The 14,989-nt window shown below is 35.3% G+C and overlaps 1 protein-coding gene across 1 annotated transcript in view; it reads left to right on the top strand.

Annotated features, from left to right (window-relative positions):
• The first annotated feature begins 1,009 nt into the window (after positions 1 to 1,009).
• The window catches only part of POSTN (periostin), a 47,703-nt gene continuing 33,723 nt past the window's right edge, over positions 1,010 to 14,989 (top strand). The window contains exons 1-2 of the mRNA XM_072398657.1: positions 1,010 to 1,203; positions 2,432 to 2,530. Coding sequence (XP_072254758.1) covers positions 1,082 to 1,203; positions 2,432 to 2,530 — 221 coding nt within the window. The 5' untranslated portion in view covers positions 1,010 to 1,081. The remainder of the gene's footprint in view (positions 1,204 to 2,431; positions 2,531 to 14,989) is intronic.

Consider the following 14,989-nt stretch of genomic DNA (forward strand, 5'->3'; position numbering starts at 1 on the left):
AGGTGGAAGAATGCCTCTTAGATTGCTGGCCAGTAGGAAAAATGTCACCCTTACAGCCATAAAGATCATCAGATTTAGATAAAATGACCTGAGAGGCACAAATTGCTTATTGTTCAAGGAACCCCTAGCAACCCCTGCATTGGGTCAGAGCAAAGCTGCTGCACAACTGTTTTCTAGATGGCAGATTTCCTGCAACATTTTTTAAAATTCGTTTTCTTTTTGTTAGCAAATGTTTTCAATCCAGGACCAGATGCATTCCAGGTTTGCTAGATCACCCAGCTTCACTGGTGAAGGTGTATTCTCACCAACCTTGGAGAGCCTTTATAAATCATGCCCATTATGTGTACTTACTCCAAGGGGCTGTTTATAAACAAGTGAATCTGACATTTACCAAACATTGGCAGGTGGAGAACCAATCACCGCCATTGCAAATACATGTACCCAGAAGATGCTCCACTAGGGAATCTTTGGTGAATGACAGCTATATAAATAGACCCCCAATATTTCTCTCCACTGACGCATGTTAAATCTGACACTATGCAGGTAATGGTGACAAGTGAATGTTAATTAAAAAGAAGTGTTCATTTAAGGATAAGTAACTGATGCAAAGAGAAAATCATGTTATGTATTGAAATAAATCATCAAATTACATTTCCTGTTGTAGGGGAACTCCAGCTACTGGGTTATATAGAGAATGCCTTTTTTGTCATTTTCACACTTTTTCTTACAATCTTAATACTTACAGGATAAAATTAAAAAGTGAGTAACCCTAAAACCAGACCAAATATGCAGCAAATATTTGCAAGGAAAATGATTCAGATTGGTATTACTCACACTTTAACCAATGTAATATTTATTTCCTGGAAAGGAAAAAAAAAAGTTGCACTTGGCTGGAAGTGCTTTAACTTCGTAACTGATTTCAGCAGTTGCTGATGTCTTGTAAAGGGTGGTACATTAGTCTCAGGTTGAAACACTGGTTCCCTCCCACAGAATTCCAGGCTGTATATAATCTGCCTTCAGCTCTATATCATTTGGCAGTTCTCCCTTTTCATTTACAAGGAGCATTTGGGGGACTCATACAATGAAGGTTATATTCTTATCCCTCTTTGCCATCTTTCTACTTTCTGCATTTGACCATGCAGAGAGTAATGGGTATTATGACAAGATTTTGTCACACAGTCGCATAAGGGCTAGAAAACAGGGGTAAGTATTTAGTTTTTTTTATACTTTGTTAAAAATAGATGCATATTCATAAGTAACTAAGTAACTTTTTTAGGTCCCATTCACATTGTTTGGAATTTTATTATACATAGAAAGAAGTCTCTGCTTTTAATGTTTCTTATTATTATATTTTATATACTTTTTAAACATGTTTTAATTAATTACATTTATTCTTCAACTCCAGCACAGACTTTTAAACAAAGGACAGAGACACAAAGCAGACTAGTTAAGGCTTAAAGTCTGCAGCACAAGAAATTCTTTTGATTGTAACTACTGCTATCATTGCAATCTTTTTTTTTATTTTTATAGGGGTAATTTTTTTTTACTGTATCCAATATTTCTTTGTTGCAATGACAATCCATTGTTCTCTTTCTGCATCTATCAAGATGCTAACCAAGAGGTTGTAACATCTGCAACATCTGTATATTTTTAATGCAGTGGAAAAAAATCCATTATGTATAATATACATAATATTTATATATGTATAAATGTATATTTAAGTAAATGATTGATTCTCATATTGTCTACAATGCACACACACAATTGAACAGTTTTCTAAGCTTACTTTTGCTATACCTTACCACTGCTCACTAGGGAGCAAAACCTAAGCAATGTCTTTCACATATAAAAAGAATTCTTTAAAACTCAAAACTAATTAATTGAAACAACTGTAAGTTAATATAACCAACTTTTGCAAGAAAATGTTATTGACTAACAGTGATTTGCAAATGTACAGTCATTAAGGGTACTTATTCTTTTGTTTGCTTAGCTGTGTTTGGTATTGGGGATGCTGAAGGTAGTTCTTTGCAGCCACTGATTACATTTCAGTACACTGGCAGCATTGTGAACAAAGAAGCAAGCTTCCACTTTCCAGAGCACATGGCAATTGTACAAGGAAAATGAGTTTGGTGTGGTTTACTGCCTCACTGGTAATGGAAGGGAGCCCCCTGTAACAAGCTATAAAGCACAACTAACACGTTCCAGGGCACCTGGTCATGCTGTAAAGTTCAGAATCCATAAAGCTGTCTTTGTTGGCTAATAAGGCTCTGGAACAGAGTAAAGTAAAGAAGGATTTTTTTGCAAAGCATTTATTTTACTTTTAGTATATATACCATTACAGCAAGCACACTAGTATACTAAAACAATAAGTAGCAAACTAACAAAAAGTTGAAAAAGTTAAAAATATTCTTTACATTTTTCTCTTGTTTAGCCCAAATGTCTGCGCTCTGCAGCAAGTTATGGGAACCAAAAAGAAGTACTTCAGTACCTGCAAGAATTGGCACCAAGGGGCAATCTGTGGCAAAAAAGCGTAAGTTACAGGGAACTTTTTATACTTTAAGTGCTAAGTCTGCTGTTTGGACTGAAGGGGTGCAGCTTGGAACCCCAAACTAAGACCAAGGAATTACCTAAAAGCTTCCTATTGTATCAAATTTGCAAAGCATTGAGTTTAGAATGATGTCACAGCAACCACTTGAGATCCACATAATGGTGACCACCACTGTGTATTTGCAATGGGGCATAAAGTTACAAGAAATATCCTGTAACTACCATGTTTAATGTATAATACAGAAGTTATTCTACAAGACAAAACATAACAATGAATGAGGTCACTTAAGTTCCTTAAGCAGCCTGGGATTAATGACATGTTGAAAAATGGTTTCCTGAGGAAAAATAAATGTGCTTTGAATTAATTTCTGTATGGGATTTACATATATAAGCCTTGTACTGTACGTGAGTCTTTAAACAGCTCAACAGACATGACATTTTTAAAGTACTGATTGCGGAAAAATATGTCTATGGCTGGAAGCCTGGAAAAACAGCAATGGTAGCTGTGGAGTAGATAGTGAGAGCAGTGGCCATTGCGTTGTAGCTAAGTAGCTAGGTATTGTCTGATTTGGAAAGCTAAAATCCTGAAACTGTGGAAAGAATATCCAGAACACTAAATATGTACATGGGAATTCATAAAATGATGTTCTATATAGACTTCCAGATGTAATCCCTGGTTATATTTCCAGTGCCTATATCTACTCTATATTTCTTGATTAATAAAAACCATCTGCTAAGATTTTCTTGGGTTAGGCACGTAGAACTCTGTAAACCCAATGTAGCCATAAATTAGACCAACCTAGGGCTTAAAGTTGGTAGTTCAGAGAGTAGGAAACACAGAGTGCGAGATTTATACTATGCACATCATTTCCAAGTCATCTATGTTGGAGATGAAATTCCTCAATGGTGCTGTAAGGCATTTAATTTTTAAAGCCAATGCTCTTACCTTTTTTTCTGGATATAAGAGTTGTGAAATCTGGGTTTACATCAAAGAGCATTTCTTATAAACAAAAATATAAAGCCCAGAGGAAAGAATAGCTGATGCCTGGAGCAGATGTTTTTTTCTGGAAAGAAGAACACAATATAAATCGAGCTGCAATGGACAACGCTTCCTATTTCCCTTCTATATTTAGGAAGTTTGCTTGACTTTTCTCTTCTGTATATCATATGTGGACTACTCCAGAGTCCTTGCATGCAGGGATGTTTGTATGAACATATGCAAATATCGAAGATAGGTTTGTAAATGTATGGTGGAACACAATGTGTTTGCTGCTTTGTGTAATAGAGGTAAAACAGATACACAAAGCAATGTACAGATACCATTCAGACAAGGGTAGCCTAGAATACAGAAACAGTTGTTGGCACTGCTGTAGCATTGGGGTTCAGTTACAGCTAGGATAATAGCTAGATGGAAATTATAGGTTTTCCTGATAATTGTGTGGGTTGGCTTTGGAAAGTCATGTTTTTTACATTAAGTATAACAAATGCCTATAAAACACAGGGCTGATATGCATGAATTACAATTGCACGAACATTAGATCATTGGTGTGAATGTTTTATATGTAAATTAAAGATTTTATGCATGTCGGACTTGCAGCTCAAATATATCCAAACGTTGATCTCATCTTTTTTATTTTTTGAATTTTTAAACCTGAATTTTTTTCCAAATGTCTACTTATTTTAATAGAAAAATGTATGCAAAGGAAAACTTTTTTTTTTAGTTTTGGATAGGGTAGGGATTGCTTGCATACTCTTTTTATTGCTGTTGTCATCAAAACAAACGATAAGGGGAAAAACTCTACTAGAGAAACCTGTTTTGGAGATAATTCCCTAGGATGAAAATTTTGTTCACTTTAAAGAGATTTCCTTTCATTTAATGTTGTATCGGTAGAAAAGTTAGAGGAAATTCCCAAAGTGGAAACAGCAAACAAAAACCTGGTAGGGATGTAACCCTTCTCTGCTCCATACAAAACTAAAGATAAAACTTTGGTGTGACATACACTTTAAGTTTAATCTGCTAGTACTTTACATTCTATGGTTTCTCTTTTTAATGATTTATTATTTGAGTGGTGACATCAGTAGATCTTTGTGTTTCTCCATGAAATGATGATAGATCATGGCTGATGGGAGGGTTTGGCAGGGTGCTGTACAGATTTGGTAATGCCCAACCACGTTTAATAGAACTGAAATCCATTTTTATTATATATTGGCCAGGGACAGTAAGGCTGGGGATTAAAGGGTTAGATTATGCTGGATGTCCATCAGCTAGGAAATGAGGAGGGCTCTACCTGGCTTGCTGCAGATTCTCATGCATATTAAAGGAAACTCACAGTGTGCAGTGAAATCAAAGTAAGCAATTTCACTAGAAGAGAAGAACTTGTACAACTGCAAGAATAAAGAATTAGTTGGACAGATCATTACAGTCTATGTATATTCTTCTGGAAACGGCTCTTTCTTTGGGCTAGAATAACACTCATATGGAATTATTTCTTAAATAATGCTATTTTTCCATACCACACCCAAGACTGTTCTGTAAAAGTAGAAGATAAATACTTATTTTTCTATTAAATTATAAAACATTGTATTTTTTTGGCCAACATGACTACAGAACACAATTGTGGTGAGCACAGGAATCAGCAAAAGGATCCGCAGCTCACAGGGGAGGACCAGGTATTTGAGGTGTTAAATATCAGAGTCAGGGAGGAGAGATTTGCAGTGAAGCACAGTTTTAGGAAGAACCATGCATCAGGAAAGTGTTTACCTTCTTCATTTACAAGGTGGTGTTGGCTGCAGTATGTAAAGTTTGCAAAGGACATTATTATTGAGGCTTGCTTTAATAAATAAAAGGACAATGGTGATTCCACAAAATTCAGCTAATAGCAATAAATCAGATATAACATTTAAACTTTTTAGTCTTCAGTAATCTGAAAACTGATTGGTTGTTTTAGCTTTCTGTGTTTTAAAGATAACTGTAGGCTTTCAGGTGTTTAGGGAACCCCTGCTATAATTACTATATCCACAGATCACATTATATTGGTGGTCAATGGTAAGAATTCCTCTTACATTGCTGGCCAGTGGGAAGAATTTCACCCTACAGATCATTGGTGTCACTTAAACTGAACCGAGAGGTAATTTTTCATTGCTCAAAGAACCCCTAGCAACTCCTGGAGGAACTCTTGTCGGGAAATATGGCTCCAGAGTGAATTCTGATTTCAGTAGGTGCCATGGTGGCAAAGGTGATTTGGGATTGATTGATTTATTCAGATCAGTTGGCATTTGTCTCATCCATTCAGTGCATACATTTCTAACTCTGTCTGGAGTGCCATTTTTTGCCTTTTATTTGATAATAAAAATAACTAATTTAGTTGTTGGATTATTTTACTGCATATTGGTTTATTTATTAAGGCAGTGCAGAGTTCACTGTGCAGTACTATACACAGCTGTGTATCCTTTTATGAGTTAATGCTCTGGCATTACGAAACTTTGCATGATAACATTATACTTTATTGTGTTATATTAAGTTAAATCAGATATTTTCCTGAAAACACAAAAGTAAAAACGATCAGTCAAAGTGCAGGTGTAGACTTTACAGTATCCTGCCTCCATCAAACCAATAGTGCTTTCACCTTCAAATTTATAGAGAACCTTTATGGTGTTTACTTGTGCTGTATGCCAAGCGCAAATGTATACAGTCCATGAACACTGCTCACTGGGGTCTATGAAATCCAAAAGAAAGAATGGGAGTTGCCCCAGGATTATGGTGCATTGAATGCAACATGTAAACAGGTCTCCAGGTGATTTAAGATTGTCTGCACACACCTACACTAATATATGGTATTTAATAATGCAACAATGTTTTATTAAAAGTTTAAGTGTGAGCATTGAATGCTGTCTATTATTATTATGAGTTCAAACCACTAGGGGGAGATATTATACCTTAACCAATAAAACACACTCAGAAAGTTATTCTTTGATTAAGTTTCCAGTATACATATGATTTGTATTACATTTGTTTAATGATAGATTTAATCACTTTTATTTAAATTGCTTTTAGCACATGTTACCGTTTTAAACAGTTCATTTTTTATTAACGAAACTTTTTTTCTTGGAAGCATTTATGTGCTTTCAAAATTTGGAACATGTAATTAATAAACTAACATTCTTTGAAATTGTCAGTTTCACATATACTGCAAGGTATACAAATGCCCACACTGCATATTTGTAATGGTGTTATCTATTAGCCAACATTTGAATAAAACTCCAGGGAACCTTTGCTGCTAAACATTTTATGAGTTAGTTTTTCATAAGATAACTTGAAGGGCCAGGGCAAGCTGCAATATGATCAGGACAAGCTGCTATGTGACAAGGACAAGCTGCAATCTGACCTGCCCCAAGCTGCAATATGACAAGAGCAAACTGCAATGTGATTGGGGCAAGCTGCAATAAGACAAGGGCAAACTGCTATATGATCTGAGCAAGCTGCAATATGACCATTGGCCATTATCTGAATGTAGGTTTTTATTGTATTTAAAGTACAAAGGCTTCCACTTCATACATCTGTATATTAATAAATAAAGCATGCATATAAATTAGACTTATAGTATCGAGAAAATCTGCAAAGAAAGCTCCAAAACCAGACACTTGCAGGCAATAGCTATAAATCTGGGGTAAAGATTGCATTTAGAACTATATCATTGTCTAAAATACTTAAAAATACAATTTTTAGATTTTTAAACTGCTCACAAAGGTCATTTTGACCTTTGTTTCTTAAAAGACCCTTGTTTCCTAAAGCAAATGAACAATGACATCATATTGCTTAGTGCTTGTGTTAATGTTGGGGGAATCTCTCAGATGATGGTATTATCATCTGGATTGTAGTACAAGCATGGGAAACAAAGGACCACCCAAGATTTTAACTGGTCTGTGGGAGGATGTTTGAGTAGTCATCTTGCTGTGTCAGCATACAAAACTTGTCCTTTTATCCTTTGTGCTGCTTCACCAAATCCTCTGCATTACTTAATGTTTATAGTGTAACATGTGGATGGGTCCATCTTGTCTTATACTTGTGCTGGCTGGACAGTTTTATGTCTGTCTTTAAGGATTTTTTTGTTCACACTTTATATATAATTCAATACCAACTCAATGGATAAGAGAGTTTTTATGCAACTTTGCTCATGTTTAGGCAAAGTTTAAAAACTTCATATTGGATGGTAATTTGCTTGGTCCACCTACAAGATCCATTCTTCTGATTTTCCATTTGCCAATATTTAAAAAAATGTATAATTTGCAGAATATTGTTTTCTTTTATTTTAAAATAAATTAATGAGCAAAAAAAAGTGTTGGATCAGTGCAAATCATACCAACCAAGTATGGTGACCCCATTGTTGGAAGATAACATTGTGCATTGAGTGCCCTTCAATACATTAACAAAAATAAGTCCTATTTTCAAATACAAGCTTTCTACTACAGAAGAAGGGAATGCATTCTGCTTAATAAAATGTATCTGTCCCCAAGGGCATCCACCTCCTTACTCCTTGTCTTTCTAACCATTAAATCCTTTTCCTGAACTTTTTAACATATGGAACCCTTGAAATAACTTTCAGGTTTTCAGGAAACTCCTTCTATAATTACTATATCCCCAGCTCACAGTACATTAGTGTGATGGTCAGTCGGAAGAATGTCACCCCTATAGATAAAAAAAAAATCTGGTGTCATTTTAACTGACCTGAGAATTGCAAACTGCTCATTGCACAAGGAACCCCTTGCAACCTTTGGAAGACCCCTAGGATTCCTGGTTGAGAAACACTGCCTTAAGTGTTTATTAAAACATAAATACTAAGCACAACCCCCCTTCGTGATCATAAATTTAGTCACTACCACATCATAATAGGTTACCTTTTCAATAAAAAATCCTGCCACGGGCAAGATCTGACTTAGAGACAACCTCCCTTCATTCACTCCAGAAAGAAAGTAGCCTAAGAACATTCACTTAGAAATTAAAATACCTTGAACATTTGATCCCAAGAGAAAAGAGCCCCAGGTAGCCACATTTTTGTGTAAATGTGAAGTGTTTGAATTTCAGTGAAAATAAATTGTGCTCATCAATAGCAATGACAACATACAAGATCTCATGTGATTGTAATGCAATCCAATTACCTGATTTTACAATAAACAATAAAAAGATTATTTTGCCATCACCAACAATTAGGTCTGTTAGTTGATTGTGATTTTGTCTTTTGTTGCAAATTTGAAAAAGGCTTTCTTTTAAATAATTCTCATTTTAGAGTATTTGTTATATACATACTTAAGTTAAATGTATAAAGTGTTGTACTTTGTTTTTTGCCTTTGATGATCAATGGTATATTGATCCCCTTTTACTACATTATTCTGCAAATTTTATTACATCTTAATTGATCTACTTTATCATAAAAGATTCATGGGTTATACTTTAGTTTTATGAAATTTATTATACATTTACAAACCTTAACAGAAGCTCAACGGATGATTAAGTTTCCACAATATTACATCTTTAGGAAGATCTGACCAGTGATCATGGTGGTATAAACAGTCATCCATGGTAATATAAGATCTCAGGGGACTAGTCATTTGCTGGACTTTCTTTGACCTTTGTGGTCATGTCGGTTATGGTGAATTAGAATACATCAGGACTCTTTAGTCTTGTTTTTACAGCTATGGGGTACGTTTAAAGAAACATCAAACCTTCTAAACGTTCAAAGTCAGTGACATATTTCACTGTGTGCAAGAGTGTATTCCTGACACACAAGGGTCATACAGCTAGTCTAGCTTACATTGTTTATTTTTCTTAGTTCACATTTTATATCACAGGGAAAATATATATGATCATTACACATGGTAATATTTGGACTAAAAAGTACAGTATGTGGGCTGTCATCAGATATATCTGGGCCCCATTCTAGGTAAACTTCCTGGGTCCTCCTCCCCATGTCTTAAAGTTTCAACATAATAGGATAATTTAATAGGATACGTTAGCAAGTTCTTCGTAAAAATGGCATTCATTATTCCAAGTATTTATTAAAGACATGCAAATAGTAATATTTATGTGAAAAGTTCAGAAACCCAATGCACACAAGTATCTATTTACTGAGATATAGTTTTTATGGCAATCTGGTTGCACGCTGATTGGTTGCACTGGTTTGCACAAGCTTACCAAGAGAACGAGCTTTGTGTTTATTTTTCATGTTTACCTGGGAAAATAGGTAAAGGTTGTCTATTCACAAAATCCATATATTATACAATCTCAAACATTACATGTGTATGTGTACTATGAAATGATTAAAAAGTTAGTTACTGCACTGTAAGCAAAGCCTATAATAAAGAACCACACCTAACCTAGCAACCTGAAATCAACGATTTTCACCAAGAAGTCTGGTATGTCTGCCTTGACTTGTTGAAGTTTGAGGTTCTGTTGGCATCTTCAAACATATTTGGCTTCAGTTACCAAAACATCAAAATTCACTGCAGTCTCTGCTTTTGGTCCTGATGGTTTACAATACGATTTTCTATTGGTCCACCAAGGTTTGTCAAAATACATGGCCTGACATTAATGTGTTTGCTCCTTTTTGTCAAAATCAACCTACCAAATCATATGATTAGTTTAAGGAAAGGGATTGTTTGCATAGGTAATGGATTTGCAATGTTGTCCCAATATAGTTATATAACAGATAAAATTGTGTTCTATTTATTGGGGGATGATTGAAAGGAGAAGAATGTGTTCAACTAGAAACGTAAAGTTCAAATGAATTTGCATTCAACTGAGCAAATACGGTAGAGATGAGTACATTTCAATCATGTGAAGCAAATAAGTGTATTTGATATATTTCTCTTGATCACTAATTGGGTATTGAAAGTGAGCACAGCTTTAATATATTGGCCCTGATTTACTAAAGCTCTCCAAGGCTGGAGAGAATACACCTTCTTCAGTGAAGCTGGGTAATCTAAAAAACCTGGAATGGAATTCTTAAAATCATTTGCTATTTGCTAGCAATGTTTTGAATCCTGGACCAGATCCATTCGAGGTTTGCTGGATCACCCAGCTTCACTGATCAAAGTGTATTCCCCCCAGCCTTAGAGAACTTTAATAAATCAGGGCCATTGAGTTACCCAAGGTAACAGCTTATGTGAATAGCCTCTACTGCCATTAAAGCCCAGGGACCTAGAAGCTTCTCCTCCAAGGAATATTTCAGTGAATATCAGATTTACTGCTTTATAATTAGACCTTCTTAAGTCATTCACAATGAAGACAAAAACACATTCCTCATAGTTAGCAAATAGTTTCATCTGAATTAAATCATCTCTTGAAATGAAGGGTACGTTTTGTGTATTTAGATGTGTATGTTTGAGTTCTTTTGGAGTCTGAATTGAATTTTTATAAAGGCATATTGGATTGCAGACTGTGTTGAAACTTGATCTCTTTTGTGAAGATTTGTGAGTCTGCAATTCTACTTGAGTTCCTGTTGTAAAATTTGTAAAATATCCCAGGGGGAAAAGAAAACTGTACCAAGAAATTAAGATTTAAGCTGCTTTACAGACGGCTCCATCTGTTTGCTATTATAATCACATTCATACAGATTTTACCTTTCTACCATATTGTTAGCACATTTAGCTTTCTAAATAAGGTTTAATTGGTGAAATGAAAAGAATACTATTTTTTAACTTTCTGTTTACTTTAAGTGGTGGAAAATGCTGCTGCTGGGTTTAAATAAATCTACCAGGAAGTATTTAGACTTTAATTTATTGTAGTTACCTTTGTTTTAAAGCTAAGGTTTAATCTGCGTATATTGTGTCTTCCTGGCTCCATTAACATCATAATTAAATAATTAATTTTAGAGGGTGGTATGGTGCTGTACATAGTATCCTAAAAGCAGGAAGCTATGACGATGCCCATATGCGATGCTAAGTCTACTGAAAATATTGAAATCAAATGCATAGAAGTGTTGGACTGGGAGAAAATGGTTGGATAATGCTGGATGTGAGGAGGGTTCTCTGCAGAAGCTTCCAACTGAAAATTGTGAAAAGCTTACAGTCAGAGTGAGCAGTTTAGCAGTGTACCAACTGTGCAAGATGGAAGTAAAGCCTGGAGATCATCTTAAAGAAATTACAGGTATCTGTTAAAATAATTTATCTCATGAGTCATGTGCTTCTTTCCCGTGGCATGCAGATGAACAAAGGACTAATAGGTGTTGACATCCACATAGATTGTCCATCTGGTTGACTTTTCGATCTGATCTTTGTGACCAATGATTCAGAATAGTCAGTGTTATATGTACCAAAAAAGTTGAATACATTCATAACTTTTATGCCACAGGCTACAACGAAGATTTGTTGTGTTTGTTTCAAATACCTTTGTGTCACATTTGCCTTTTATTGCCAAAAATTGTGATGAGTCTAATAAATAGAGCTTCTAATTGCCACTCCAGAGGTATTACAATGCCACAATGCATACGGAGAAGAGAGATTTCACTTTAGGGGGCGTTCCCTGATGATGGGCGTAGCCATTAGGGCGGAACTCGGAGTCCAGCCTAGTTTGCTCCCGCCCACCCCTGAAATAGCCTAGTGGCCATTAAGGTTTGCCGACCCCTGGTTTTCTAGCTAGAAACTGCTCTCTCCTTCTATTGGCCTGACCATTGGTAGGAAAACTGTTTGACTGCTTGTGCTAATTCTTTCTCTCCAGACTGATCTTTGCAATAAAGGAGATTGCAGGGGGGTTGATGCAAAGTCAAATTAAAATACTTAACACTTGCTTCCAATAAAAATATATAATTAATTATGTGGTAATTAATACATTAATGTATCTATCATACATACATGTAGTAATACATGGATACATCTGTAAGCCATATTATGCAGTTATGCATGCTCTGTCTGGATTTCTAGTTTGCCTTCCTCCTTCTTTATTCCATCATGTATGTTTGTACAACATATTGTATGCAGACAAAAGCCTGATGTGCATTTAGGACAAAGCAGCCTTTGGGGAATTAGTAAATCTTGACCTTTGCCTCCAGTGGATATATATATGGATATATATACCTGCCCAGGCATGAAAGGCATTTTGCTGGATTAACTTGACACTGACATGGGGATTTAAATGCCATCGTTTTCCTCAGGGATATTAGAAAAGCATGCTTTAACAAAGTTATGACTGTATTCAGAGCTGCAAACCCGAAGTAATTTAAAACTTCCTTTTGGTAAGAAATGACAGTCTACATCAGCTCATACAAACCTCTGTATAAGTTTCTAAAAGTACAAAGAAGTGCAGAAAGCCATACGAATCTATCAATTTAGTTGAATAAAGCTTACAATGATTTAAAATTGCTTGCTATGGTGTACTAAGGTGCTGCAGTGTATTTCAAATATTTATATTAGCTTAGCTAAATAAATGTACCATAATATAAAGACCAGGACTTGTTCAAAAGCAATTAAGGCAACAGCCATATGGGGCTAATCATTTTTTTGTAGATGACAGAAGGATGGGAGTTCTATGTTCTTATTATTCAGTAAGCCCAATGCAGGCTTTCCCTTTCATTTCAATAAATATACTCCAAGGGTGGATGTATATCCAAAGCTTTTTTTTATTTTTATAAAGTTAATAATCCCTGTCAAGTTTTTATTGCTATTTGTCCTGTTGGCTTTTGGCACCAAAAATGATGAAAAGCCAATCATTGGCAATAGTCTACAGAAAACAGGGAATCTTCCACTGGACACATAATCTAAGAGAGGGATTCCCCTCACTTTGTTAAGATCCACTCTAATTTCCTATTCCATCTCCATAACTGCAAGTGAAGGAAAACTCCAGCTTCCAGAGTTGAATTCTAAGATCTATTTGATCTGGGGCAACACAGAAGGTTCTAAAATCCAATTAGCTAAACTGGATCTTCTGTTAGAAGTCCAGTGCTTGATGTTTCAGTAAAACCATGTTTTGTAGAACACATCTCTGGCTTCTTGATGAACTTGAGCCTTTATCTGAACTCAGACAGATGCAATGAATTTTGCCTGATACATTTTATGTTGGACAATTGCACTGTTCTGGTTTTATAGGTCCATTTTAGAGAAAGGAAAAATGGGAGAGGGAAAATCAGAAAAAAGAAATTAACTATAATGTTGCCACTTATTTCATGGAAAGCTAAGCACGCGAAGATGATCTCATCATGAATCTCCTGAAATAGTGAGCTTTTCCAGACATAAGTCTTGAGTGGTTGCCAAGACTGTTTCCCAAAGTGCTAAACTTCACTGAATTTCTGTGTGATTGGACTGTGGGAGTGTAGTTTTTATTCTTTCAGCTTCATTTGTTTTTGCTTCTTTGTACTTATTAAATAAAGTGGTTTATAATATCTGTAAATTGCATAGGTGATACCCTTTACCACCTCCACTTCATCTTCAAAGAATCTTCGTATATCATGCAAAGCGCAATGGACTATAAACACCAATGACAATCTAAAGTCTGGATTATATTACATTTTATTGTTTGTTAGCATCTACAAAGCTCAAGGATGTGCAGTTCTGTTTTACATGTGATGCACATCTCTCTTTTAGTGGTGTATTACACTTTCCAAATTAAAACGGAACATTATATCTTGATAGGAAATGATGGGGGTAGCAAGGGATGTATTTCCCATGTTTCATTTGTGGCTCAGCATCAAAAATGAACAAACTCATTAGGTTTGGAGTTTTCTGGTGACCCCTGGATTTTATGAATACATTGCAGCAAGAAAATACAGTTTTTGGAAGAAGGCATAAGTCTACGTAGGTCACGCAACAGACAAGCTTGTTTGTTTGGAGGACTTTTTATTGCATATACATCAACATTTTTCATAACAATTGATGTAATAGTAAGGGCATTATACTTAAAAGAGTAAAATGTATAGAACAGAATGTCTGAATACAGCTCACATGGTAGTTGTTGTGGTGGTGGTTATTACCTGGACATCCATAGATCAGTTGATTTCTTCTATTTTAAATGTAGTTTTAGGACTACATTAATATTAGTTTATCTATTGGACCTTGTTAATTTGGACAAAGCTACAATATGAGAAACCTACGGCTTTGTAGGGCATGTTGGGCATGTCAGTGGGAGCCATTGAGGATATGGTGGGTGTGAATTCTACTAAACCTTACTAAATGACAACTGCAGGAGATTTCTACCTTGTTAAGAAATGTTGGGGGACATTTAAACTCATAAAAATGTGGATATCAATGTTGTATCAATTAGATTAGTATGTATGTATTGATTAGTGACAAAGAAAGAGTTGTATCAACATCTTTGCAGTAAATGTGCAGGTTTTGCTTTAGCACAGTGTTTAACAATCTTTTTACCATGGGAGAATCCTTGAAATAACTTTCAGGTCTTCAGGGAACCCTTACTATATAATTAATAAATTCATAGATCACAGTAAATTAGCATGGT

This window comes from Pyxicephalus adspersus, chromosome 1 (assembly GCF_032062135.1).
Source record: "Pyxicephalus adspersus chromosome 1, UCB_Pads_2.0, whole genome shotgun sequence".
NCBI lineage: Eukaryota > Metazoa > Chordata > Amphibia > Anura > Pyxicephalidae > Pyxicephalus > Pyxicephalus adspersus.